At 40.9% G+C, this 13176-nt stretch overlaps 1 protein-coding gene across 2 annotated transcripts in view; it reads right to left on the reverse strand.

Moving 5' to 3' along the window:
* The window catches only part of ACTR3B (actin related protein 3B), a 99658-nt gene that overhangs the window by 74273 nt on the left and 12209 nt on the right, over positions 1-13176 (reverse strand). Inside the window, exon 2 of one of the 2 annotated variants that reach the window (XM_050785895.1) lies at positions 1221-1276. The exons of the other annotated variant lie outside the window; for it this stretch is intronic. Coding sequence (XP_050641852.1) covers positions 1221-1276 — 56 coding nt within the window. The remainder of the gene's footprint in view (positions 1-1220; positions 1277-13176) is intronic. 2 annotated transcript variants of the gene reach the window in all.

Genomic DNA, 13176 nt, shown 5'->3' on the forward strand with positions numbered 1-13176 from the left:
TGAGGTTACTTAAATGTTCCCAAAGAATCTGGAGTCCACTTTCTAATGATGTGAATATCCACATTCACCAAACACCGCTTTAGCCCTCCCCTGAATAAATACGAATCAAGCACCTTCTCTCCAGCTGTTTTTTCCCTCTCCAAGTTCCTCACTCTTCGCAAAGCCTGTTATTACAACATCATAGCCCCCTAAAAACTTACGATTTCTAAAATCACAACTTATCTTATGAGAGCTACATGTAGAAAACAGAATTTCACTTACGCTTGATGAATACATCCTACTCTTCAGCAAACTGTTTCCAAATAATAACCTGAAATATAGTTAGTTCCAGAGAATTCTTTTTTTTTTTTTTTTTTTTTTTGAGACGGAGTTTCACTCTTGTCACCCAGGCTGGAGTGCAGTGGCACAATTCCGGCTCACTGCAACCTCCACCCACCGGGTTCAAGTGATTCTCCGCCTCAGCCTCCCGAGTAGCTGGGATTACAGGTGCCCGCCACCACACCCAGCTAATTTTTGTATTTTGGGTAGAGACGGGGTTCCACCATGTTGGCCAGGCTGGTTTCGAACTCCTGACCTCAGGTGATCCACCCGCCTCAGCCTCCCAAAGTGCCAGGATTACAGGTGTGAGCCACCATGCCCAGCCGAGAATCCCATCCTTTAACAACTGACTAACCTTGGGAAGACTCCTACAGGAAATAGTGAGTGAGTAGAACGCCCCACGCCAAACTGCAAGGACACTTCTGTTAAACTTATTCTCTATTGATTAAAACTTAAACAAAAATAGAACACTACTGAACACAATAAAAACAGTCACCAGGCCTATCATTTCCACCAAAAAAAAAAAAAAATCTTTCAATAGCGTGAATAGTGTAGTACAGGAGATATTCAGTCCATTAAGTTACTAAGCTAACAGATTGTATGTACTTAAAATTACAAATTAACCTTAATGACCAGATACACTTTTTCTAGGCAGTTCAGGCATTTATAGCTGAATAAACGGACCTGCTGACCACCCAAGCTGAGATTCCAATGACAGTGACAAGGGCTTTATCAGAATGGAACAAAAGGACTAGAAAGTTGTGGGTAACCAGAACGGTCTTCTAAAAGAAGATGGTAAGTACATAAGTACATTAATATGCCTTGAAAAACAGAATCAGAACACTTAGAACAATTCTGAGAAACACAAACCTTTATAAACCCAAGGATAGAGCTTTACTTACATGAAGGAATAATGAACTGGGGCTCAGTGTTGCCTGCGTAGCCAAGCTTGGTATACCTAAAAGCACAAAGTCATCAACACATGTTTAGATAATAATACTCTCGTCTATATTGGATTAATGTCTTTCATTATAAGCTCTCCAAGTCCTAAAATATCAAGCCTCAGAATACTCCTTGAAATTAAAAAAGAAAAAACTTGTGATTACTGAGAATCAAACACTAATTTCAAAGAAAGCAGTTTTGCAAAAACTTAAAATATTCTGCTTGTTTCTAGTAGAAAAAAAAAGACATATATACTAACATATAAATTACATTTATGCATCCCTAATAACTTTAAAAGTGCTTTTACACTCTATCTTTACAGAAACCCTGTGAAGAAAGTAGAAATTATCCCTGTTTTGCAAATGAGAAAAGGGAGGTACTGAGAAGTTGATTAAACTGCCCACACTAGTGAACTGCAGAAAAAGAACTCCAATCTACATATGCAGGCTAATTCCAACGCTAGCTCTCTAAGAAGTATACTTACTTCCTAGAACTTTCATACAAACTTCCTGAACTTTGCGGGGTGGGGGGCGGCGGTTAGAAAATGATTATATAATTTTCTTAAAATGTCATGGCATATGTCTAAGAACCAGCTACTGCCGTCTCCTGAGAATCATCTGACAGGAGCATCTCCTTATCATCTCATTTCAGAAGGAGCCCATTTTCTGTCAAGACACTGCATGATAGATTCCAAAAGTCTTAACTAAAACAAATGCCAAAATACTACTGTCTGTTCCAAAAGCATTTGCTAATCTCCTAAATATAAAAGGGGGGGTGGTGAAAAAAAAAACACCACTCAGAACCATCTGCTGGAAATAAAGTTGAAAAGCGGTAAGTAAATTGAGAAGACTCATCAGCACTTCCCTTCTTATTAGGATTACTCTAATTAACAGTAACGTCTGGACAACCAAGCCGTCATTCTGTAATAATGTTAGCTAATACTAGCAGTGTTGAAACTAACTTTATTCATTCATTCTACTTAAAAATTATTTCAAGATGCTTGATATTAAATTTTTGATCTGGTAATACTTCCAAATTCTAATAAATTAATTTTACAATTTTTAAATATATTTTACCATATGCTAATTTTACTATTTTTGAACACACAGTGAATGGATAAGAGACCAAAAAAAAAAAAAAGTCAGTTCCCCTCAAATCACATATGACTGCTGAACTTCCACAGGATCTGAGGTCTTCAAGCCACAGGAGCCAGGGCAATGCCAAGTCCTGAGACTCCTGAGGCCCTACAAGGAGCTTCTGGAGGTAAGACCATGTGAAGCCCTCTCCAGTTCCACAACTCAAGAGCTGCAAACAGAGCACGAGGCCAAGTGGACCCACAACAACTCCACTCCAGGGTTCCACCTACAAGGTGGAGTTCAGAGCCAACTGAGAGCCAACCCAGAATGGAGGCAACAGAGCCTGACCTTTAGAATTCCAGATCCTTCCCAATTTTAACATCTGGAATTATATTCCAGAAAATACATACAAATAAGTGAATTACTAACCCAAGGCTAAAGATGCCTACAGAATCCAACAAGCAGACCAGAAATCACTAAAATCATCAAATCTGTGTCTTTAACAAGCTACATCAGCTCCTTCCTACAAAATGATGCACCTTATGCTTAAATAAATCCAACTTCCCACACTGTTAGACTGTGAGTTCCACACGCTGCCCAGAACAGGGTCCTTTCTCATAGTTATATCTACACCCCCAGCACAGTGCCTGGCACATGGCAAATACTCCAGAAATAACTGCGCAATGTATTCTCACCAGTTATAAAAAAGGTAATCATCGTCAGACTGCTAGGGGAAGGACCAATATTTGCAAGAAGGATGCTGAAAGTCAGAAAAAGAATCTGATGGAACCAGAAAAAAATCACATCTCCTACAATTTCCTACTTAAGCAGAAGCAGTGGCCTATGTGTAATGGGTTTCAGAAAAAGAAAAAAAAAAAAAAAAAAACACTGAAACTAATATGGTAAAATGTTAACATTTATTAAAATTAGGTGCTAAGTTTGAGGCTGTTATATCATCTTCATATTTTGCACTTTGGCACCATACTGAGTTCAAATCCCAGCCCCACTATTTGCCAAATATGTATGTTCGGGCAAGTTACTTTACCTATCTGTATGTCAGTTACTGTAAAATGGGGATAATAGACTGAGGCAAGAGGACCCCTTAAGCCCAGGAGTTCGAGGTTGCAGTGAACTATGACTGCACCACTGCCCTCTAGCCTGGGTGACAGCGAGACCCTGTCTCAAAAAAAAAGAAAAAAAATCTGAAAAGTTGAAAAAAACAAGCAATGTGTTCTGGGTCCCAAGTGAAGCATTCATTCTTTCCACTGCACACCATGGACAGTTTAATTTGTATAGTGGTGAGAGTGAAATGTATGAAACAAATGGTAGATCTAGTAGATACCTGATAGGCCTTCAACAACTATGCCTCATTTCCATCCCAAAGTTTTATACCCTGAAATCGTAACTACGGCCCACAGCAGGAAAATGTCAGACTACAAAAACAGACTTGAGCGCTGTTAGGCCCACAGCTCTAAAATTCAACTAAGCAGCTGCTGGAACATTCAGATTCTGGAGCCACATCGTTCTTTTAGACAGTATCATCTTGGAAGGAGGCCTCTGTGTCAGAGTCACACGGGTACCTTAAGTATCAATGACATTAAGCCAATGATGATTTTCATGACTGAGGAAAATAATTTTTTTTTTTTTTTTTTTTTTTTTTTGAGACGGAGTTTTGCTCTTTTGCCCAGGCTGGAGTGTGGTGGTGTGATCTTGGCTCACTGCAACCTCCGCCTTCCTGTTTCAAGCGATTCTCCTGCCTCAGCCTCCTGAGCAGCTGGAATTACAGGCACCTGCCACCATGCCTGGCTAATTTTTGTGTTTTTAGTAGAGATGGGGTTTCACCATGTTGGCCAGGCTGGTCTCAAACTCCTGACCTTGTGATTCACCTGCCTCGGCCTCCCAAAGTGCTGGCATTACAGGCGTAAGCCACCACGCCTGGCCCTAATATTCTCATGTGCTAACAACTTACTATAAGATCCTTACCCTCCTAGCAGAACTGAAGTTATTTTTAAAAACACTGGCAAAAGCACAAATTATTCAGATCATTTTATCCTAATGTAATATCTTTCCATTTTCCTGGACTACTCCTTATACATTAATAGTATCAAATACACTTGAAGTTTTGTTACTTTGAATAATCATAACGTAACAAACATCAAACAAAATTTAAGAGACATTCAAATTTAAAATTTTAATAAAATCTGCACCAACACAGCCTCATCCATCCCAAACTTCAATGACAATCTATTAAATATAATTCAGCAGATGTCATCTAAAAAGTACGCATCCTCAAATTCTTTCCCAGGAAAATTCAATGCTAGACTGGCCTGTCCCATGGTAACATCACAGTTCAACGCCATGAAGAGCAGGACCAAAAAAGCAACAGCAAAACACAATTCTTAAATATGGCAAGTGCTCAAGACACCATTTACCAAAAAAAGAAACTTCCCTATTTCAACCGATTTACTAGCTAGAAACAATGTAGCAGGCACTGTACTAATCACTGAGCCGCACTCAGACTGAGGATGGGGAGGCGGGTGGACATGGCCCAGGTCCTCAAAGTGTTCCTCAGAATGTTTACCTATCCAATACAGGACTTCAGATTGAGTTTTCCGGTTGTATCACGGCTTACCTTACCTGGAAGGCAAGTTTAAGATCTTCGTAGGCATCGAGAAACAATAAGCCACATGTGGCTGACCAGATCACCTGGGGAACTCCTGAACAGATTCCCAGGGGCTGTGCGAGATTTAGTAAATGGGAATCTCCAGAGAAGGCTGGGCATCTGTGTTCTTAATACCCCTCCCTCACCCGCATGGTTCTGGTGGTCAACCAGCTTAGAACTCACTGACCTCAACTATACCACATGAAGTCACCTTTAGCATTTTTATATAATGCAAGCTCCCCAACCTCACTGTCACATTCTACCAAAACCTCCTTCCACCCACATTTAGCAAGATGTATCTATAATACTGAAGTTTAATACTGGTCAGAAGTTCAGAAGAAAGAACCCATATGTCTTTTTTTTTTTTTTTTTTTTTTTTTTTTGGAGACACAGTCTCACTGTCACCCAGACTGGAGTACAGTGGTGTGATCACAGGTCACTGCAGCCTCAACCTCCTGGGCTCAAGTGATCCTCCCACTTCAGTCTCCCAAGTAGCTGGGACCACAGGCACATGTCATCACACTCAGGTAAGTTTTTTTTATTTTTTGTAGAGAGGGGTCTTCCTGTGTTACCCAGATTGGTCTCAAACTCTTAGGCTCAAGGGATTCTCCCACCTTGGCCTCCCAAAGTGCTAGGATTATAGGTGTGAGCCACAGAGCCCAGCTACCAAATGCAGCAATTTTATCTTATTATTTAAAACATGTGTGTGTGTAGGTACTCTATGAAAAAAAATGTAGGAAATGCTTTTCAATTCAAACTATGCAATTAAGAAGTAGTGAAAATAGGCCGGACGTGGTGGCTTACGCCTGTAATCCCAGCACTTTGGGAGGGTGAGGCGCTGGATCACCTGAGCTCAGGAGTTCAAGACCACCCTGGGCAACATAGTAAAACCTTATCTCAATACTAAAATACAAAAAATTAGCTGGGCATGGTAGCACGTGCCTGTAGTCCCAACTACTCAGGAGGCTGACGCACAAGAATCGCTTGAGCCCTGACGCCACTGCACTCCAACCTGGGCAACAGAGTGAGACTCTAGCTCAAAAAAAAAAAAAAAAAAACAGAAGTAGTAAAAAAAAAAAAAAAAATCTAGGCTCAATCTAGGAAAGTAAAGAAAGTAAAAAACTTAAGCTAAAAAGGGAAAGATTCCTTAGGAAGAGATGATGGGGAAAAAAAAATCTCAAACCAAAATAAAATGAAACACTTAAGAATCCTTATTGAAGCCAGAATTAAGCCAAGGAGATCTACTATCATTATTCTGATTTTATACTGTTTAGGAAGAACTAGATATTACAAATCAAAAAGAACAGAGTAAAGGAAAAGATTCTGGGAAGAAGGAGGAGATTAAAATTTTTTTTTTTTTTTTTTTTTTTTTTTTTTTGAGACGGAGTCTCGCTCTGTCGCCCGGGCTGGAGTGCAGTGGCACAATCTCGGCTCACTGCAACCTCTACCTCCCAGGTGTGAGTGATTCTCCTGCCTCAGCCTCCCGAGTAGCTGGGACTATAGGCATGCACCACCATGCCCAGCTAATTTTTGTATTTTTAGTAAAAACGGGGTTTCACCATGTTGGCCAGGCTGGTCTTGAACTCCTGGCCTCAGGCAATCCACCTCGGCCTCCCAAAGTGCTGGGATTACAGGCGTGAGCCACCGTGCCCGCCAAATTTCATTCCTTATAGATGATAACTGTATACCTGGAATAACTAAGGAAATTAAGTGAAAAACTAAAAGCAATAAAAAAATTCAAAAAGATGACCAGTTACTAAATGAAGAGACAAAAATCAACAACTTCTCTAACAATAAGAACATATAATGGATGAAAACATCCCACTCAGAATGGCAACAGCAACAGAATATTACCCTTAAGAATACACTACATAACTACATGAATAAGCTATTACTCCTACCCTTAAAAATAACATTGCTCTTTAAATAAACTCTCTATATTCAAGCAGACAAATAGAGACATACCTTAATCTTACATAGGAAGAGTCCTTTCTTTTTTTATATTTTTCTGGTCAATTTTCAGTTCAGGATGAGGAAGAGTCAATATTTGTAAAAATATTGAATATTACTAAATCTACCTACAAATTTAATGCAAAGCCACTCAAAACTGGTGCCAATACTGAAGGTGGTGGTAAATTATACACAGGTGATAGTAAAGGGTTAAAGAGCCATTATAAAAGATCGCACTAGCTATCAAAAAATTTAATGCATATACCCACCCTATTAGCCAAATAGCGCCTTTCTAGGAACTTACCTAACATTAAGTATTTCTACATGTATGCAAAGATAGACACACAAAAAAAATGTTCGGGGAAGCAATATAATAGCAAAACAAACACCAGAACCTGGAAACACTCAAAATAGAGGATATATTAAATTATATTACATCTATTCAATAATATTCTATACAACCATCAAAAATGAAGATGTATAGTTACTGCCATAAACAGATGTATAATATAGCTTGAAAGTGCTTGAAAATATTATATATTTATAATGTGAGGCCAGCTTAATAGGGCCACAATGCTAGGTTCAAATCCCAGCACCCACTATGTGATTTCAGGCAAGTAAATTAATCCGTTCATTCCTTGGTTTCTCCATCTCTAAAATGTGCGTAATAATCCCTACCTCAGTGTTAAATGTTGCCATTTTTGGATAATATTTCCTAATTCAAAAGAAGTAGGATTTAATCGTGCAGTGATTTATTTACTTACTACTGAATATTATTTTTCTGTATACTAGTGATCTCTATTTCTCTCATGAATTCTCCTTAGATTACTTTTCCACTGGAGTTTTAGTGCTTCTTATCAATTTGTGTGAATGCTTATATACTGAGGATATTTGTGCTTGCTCACAAACATTGCTAATTTTTCCCCACTTGTTGTTTACCTTGCTCTACATTTTCTGAAATATAAATATTTAAACAGTCTAGGTGATCAAATCTACCAATTATTTTCCTGAATAATTTCCTTCCTGTTTCTACATTGAAAGTCCCTCTATATGCTAAAATTTCATATCGTTTCTCTTCCACATATATATTTTATCCCAAATGGGAAGAACTACACTAATCAATTTTCCCAAACACATGTATATAAGCATTTAAGACCATCACCTTTACATTAAAAGCCCTTGGTTTTTTTAACACTCCTTCCAAAAGCTAGCATGATGGAGGTAGGCACTACTCTCAAAAACACATAAACTATACTTACAGGTTGCCAGCCATGTTCTCAAACTCATCCCACCTTCCACGGGTCCCTTAACTTTTCTGAGACCTTTTCTCATACAGAAATCAGGAAAGACAGAAGAGGAAGCCATGGAAGCAGACCCAGTCAACAGCTGCATAAAGCACTACCAATAATTACACCTCTGCCTTTTAAACAAAGAATATGTTATAGCTCAAAATTCAAAGCAACATAAAAAGGTATCCCTTAAGAAGTCTTACTCGGCCGGGCGCGGTGGCTCAAGCCTGTAATCCCAGCACTTTGGGAGGCCGAGATGGGCGGATCATGAGGTCAGGAGATCGAGACCATCCTGGCTAACACGGTGAAACCCCGTCTCTACTAAAAAATACAAAAAAAAAAAAAAAACTAGCCGGGCGAGGTGGCGGGTGCCTGTAGTCCCAGCTACTCGGGAGGCTGAGGCAGGAGAATGGCGTGAACCCGGGAGGCGGAGCTTGCAGTGAGCTGAGATCCGGCCACTGCACTCCAGCCTGGGCGACAGAGCGAGACTCCATCTCAAAAAAAAAAAAAAAAAAAAGAAGTCTTACTCTACCCCATTTCTGCCTTCTATCCACCTTCTATTCCTGTGTATCTTTCCAATGCTTCTCTCTGTAGATACATCATTATTTGCCCCAAACTTTTTTTTTTTTTTTTTTTTTTTTGAGACAGAGTTTCACTCTTGTTACCCAGGTTGGAGTGCAATGGTACGATCTCAGCTCACCACAACCTCCGCCTCCTGGGTTCAAGCAATTCTCCTGCCTCAGCCTCCCAAGTAGCTGGGACTACAGGCATGTGCCACCATGCCCAGCTAATTTTGTACTTTTAGTAGAGACAGGGTTTCTCCATGTTGGTCAGGCGGTCTTGAACTCTCGACCTCAGGTGATCCACCCGCCTCAGCCTCCCAAAGTGCTGGGATTACAGGCTGAGCCACCACGCCCAGCCTGCCCCAAACATTTTAAACAGTCCTTGCACAAAGACTCGTTCACTTTACTTGTTAGATGCTCCTATCTTTCAACAGCAGTAATATGTAGACTTTTCAGTTCTACAAAGTCAGGAGAATAAACCTATTGTTGACTCAACATATATATATATAATTGAAACTCCTCTTCCAAACATGTGTCTTAAGCAGAAGGTAATGACCCTAAGGTCAATTAATTTGTGTTTGAAAGTAGAACTGTTACATCTTAAAACGGTGTTTTACATCTTTTTTTTTTTTGAGACAGGGTCTCCCTCTGTCACCCAGGCTGGAGTGCAGTGGTGCAATCATGGCTCGTTGCAGCCCTGACCTCCTGACTTCCTGGCCTCAAGCAATCATCTGCCTCAACGTTCTGAGTGGCCGAGACTATAGGTGCACGACACCACGCCTGGCTAGTGTTCTCAAACTGTGTCCTGTGATAAGTTCTTTTGATTGAGACCCCTGGTGAGGTCCAGTCTCAAACCCCAAACTTCAATCAGAATAGCTCTACTCCCTCCTAGGATTTTTCACAGTTTAAATATGGTTTTGGTCAAAGTAAAATTGTTCCCAGATCCTAACAATAGTTTTAAAACAACGCACAATCTCCATATTGTGCAATGTAAATTACGTGACCTATTTTTTTAATGTTCCTTGGGTTGTTGCATAGAAAAGCATAGTCTCTATAGAACGAAGAATTCAATATATAAAGTTGAAACTTAAATGTTTTATCCAAATCCAGTATCTTTGCCTGTGCTTAAATTTTCTATTCCTCCTTCTGAGTACTTTTATTTTTTTTCTCTATGTTATTCGTATATACAAGATCATAAAGCATACTGCCCTTCTGTGGATTCTGAACATTATTATAAGGTAAACTCTGACTTCCAGTTAAAGTGTTTTAAAAGTGTTTTAACTGTTTAAATGATGGACAAAACATATTATCTAATTTCACTCTTACCCAAAGCCCCACTAAAACCAAGGCAAAAACAATTTTTAGCGATTATTTTAAAAATTTAAAAAAAAAAAAATTTAGGCCAGGCGCAGCGGCTCACGCCTGTAATCCCAACACTTTGGGAGGCCAAGGCGGGTGGATCACCTGAGGTCGGGAGTTCGAGACCAGGCTGGCCAAAAGGGAGAAAGCCCATCTGTACTAAAAATACAAAACCAGTCAGGCATGATGGTGCATGCCTGTAATCCCAGCTACTCTGGAGGCTGAGACAGGAGAATCGCTTGAACCCAGGAGGCGGAGGCTGCAGTGAGTTGAGATCATGCCATTGCATTCCAGCCTGGGCAACGAGCAAAACTCCGTCTCAAAAGAAAAATAAATTTAAAACAATATTAAACCTTGAGGATGTGGAGAAAAGAAAAGGTGACAACAGCAAGGCTTTGGTCCTGGAAAGCTGAGGACCCATCGTACCTGACTTTAGAGATACAAGAAAGCCAGCAGTGGCAAGAGGTGAGAACCAGCCCAACATACACCCTAGATTCTTTTTTTTTTTTTTTTTTTGAGACGGAGTCTGGCTCTGTTGCCCAGGCTGGAGTGCAGTGGCCGGATCTCAGCTCACTGCAAGCCCCACCTCCCGGGTTCACGCCATTCTCCTGCCTAAGCCTCCCGAGTAGCTGGGAGTACAGGCGCCCGCCACCTCGCCCGGCTAATTTTTTTTGTACTTTAGTAGAGACGGGGTTTCACTGTGTTAGCCAGGATGGTCTCTATCTCCTGACCTCGTGATCCGCCCGTCTCGGCCTCCCAAAGTGCTGGGATTACAGGCTTGAGCCACCGCGCCCGGCCACACCCTAGATTCTTAAAGGCTCTGGAACTGGTTGGTGCCCAGCTACCTGTGGGACTGGAATTGGAGGACTTAGGAGCAAGTGTGGACAGCCCAAAATATTCAGGCTACAAAATATTCAGCCCCACACTGCTGGGCGCTTGCCCTTCCCTGTCTTTAGCCTTCTCCAGAAGTTTTCTGGAATGTGTAAAGCAAAGGTTCTTTGCACTTACAGTTAACTGGCAGGGTCAGAGTACAATGATAAAATCAAACATTTATAAATAAACCAAAAAATAACAATTAAACCCTTGTTTCATTTAAAATTTTTTGCTTTGCAATCAATACTCATGCTTTCTTTTACTGTGCGTTTAGCTTATTTTTGAACCATCCTTTTGCTCTTTTTTTTTTTTGAGACAGAGTCTCACTCTGTTGCCCAGGGTAGAGTGCAGTGTCACGATCTCCAGTCACTGCAATCTCCACCTCCCAGGTTCAAGCAATTCTCCCGCCTCAGCCTCCTGAGTCGCTGGTATTACAGGAATCCACCACCATGCCCAGCTAATTTTTGTATTTTTAGTAGAGACGGGGTTTCACCATGTTGGCCAGGCTGGTCTCGAACTCTGACCTCAAGTGATCCACCCACCTTGGCCTTTCAAAGTGCTGGGATTACAGGCGTGAGCCACCCTGCCCGGCCCCTTTTACTTTCTTTTTTGAATTTTTTTCCATCCTTTTACTTTCTGAATGACTGACTTATATGTAACCAACACAGTTTTCGTTTAGTACAGAAAGTGAATTTAGTTGAGTCCATGCCAGGTGAGGTCGTCTCATGTGCAACAGAACAGTCTTACTCTTGTTTTAACTTTTGTACTATTCCTTGTTGTTGCCTGTTTCCTTTTACTCCCTAATCTATTTTATTTGCTTTTCTTCCTCTCAATTTGTACATTTCAAAGGTATACAAAGTCTGTTTTTAGTATAATAGCCTTCTCAATTTATCAATTTCAAAAAATGAAACAGTATTCCTTAACTACATATTCTGAAAGATACAACAATTAGCACGGTGCTATCTCCTGCTCCCACTCCCACTCCCCGTCCCCAGCCCAATCCTAACCTAATCCCCCATGACATTGTTGACTTTCAGGAAATTTTGCTAGGGCATGTTATCATTGTGTTGACATTTTTAAGGTTGAGTCAGTATTTATTCAATTTTTTTTTTTTTTCGTTCTGGCTTATTTCTCCAAGAAAGATTATTCAATTATTGAAGCTGGTATCTTTATACTTCAACCTCTCTATTTCTGGAGCCCTCACTGATTCATCTTTCAGTTGGCTGGGTTATATCTGCAAGTAGATTTTTCAGTGAGGTTTCTGAATGCTATTAATTCCTGAGCTTTTGCCCATTTGTAAATGTCTTATTATGCTGCATTTTAATGACATTTCAATCCAATCACATTGTCTTCCTTCTTGCCCTAACTCCCCTACTCGTTTTTTTCTTTTGAGCTATAGTCTCGCTTTGTCACCCAGGCTGGAGTGCAGTGGCACAACCATAACTCACTGTAACCTGGAACTCCTAGATTCACACCATCCTCCCACCTCAGCCTCCCACGTTACTGAGACTACAGGCACGCATCACCATACCCGGCTTTTTCCTTCGGGGGCCAGGGGAATAGAGACAGGGTCTTGCTACATTCCCCAGGCTGGTCTCCAACTCCTGGGCTCAAGCAATCCTCCTGCCTTGGCCTCCCAAAGTGCTGGGATTACATGCGTGAGCCACTGTGCCCGCACCCCACCCCACCCCCACATTCTTAAGCATTGCTTCATCACCTTTTGGCACATTACATTGCTGAAAACCCCCAGACTAAGGTGATTTTATTTTTTCCATTAGAGGTGGCCAGTTTGCTTTTTTCCTGCTTAAATATAGGATTCTTTTATCTTTCAGGGGTTTTTTTAAATTTTGTTTTGTTTTTGAGATGGAGTTTCACTCTCGTTGCCCAGGCTGGAGTGCAACAGCGCAATCTCAGCTCACTGCAACCTCCGCCTCCCAGGTTCAAGCAATTCTCCTGCCTCAGCCTCCCCAGTAGCTGGGATTACAGGCATGCGCCACCACACCTGGCTAATTTTGTATTTTTAGTAGAGACGGGGTTTCTCCCTGTTAGTCAGGCTGGTCTGGAACTCCTGACCTCAGGTGATCCGCCCGCCTCAGCTTCCCAAAGTGCTGGGATTACAGGCACAAGCCACCGTGCCTGGTCTA

The sequence above is a fragment of the Macaca thibetana genome, chromosome 3 (genome assembly GCF_024542745.1).
Source record: "Macaca thibetana thibetana isolate TM-01 chromosome 3, ASM2454274v1, whole genome shotgun sequence".
Classification (NCBI taxonomy): Eukaryota; Metazoa; Chordata; class Mammalia; order Primates; family Cercopithecidae; genus Macaca; species Macaca thibetana.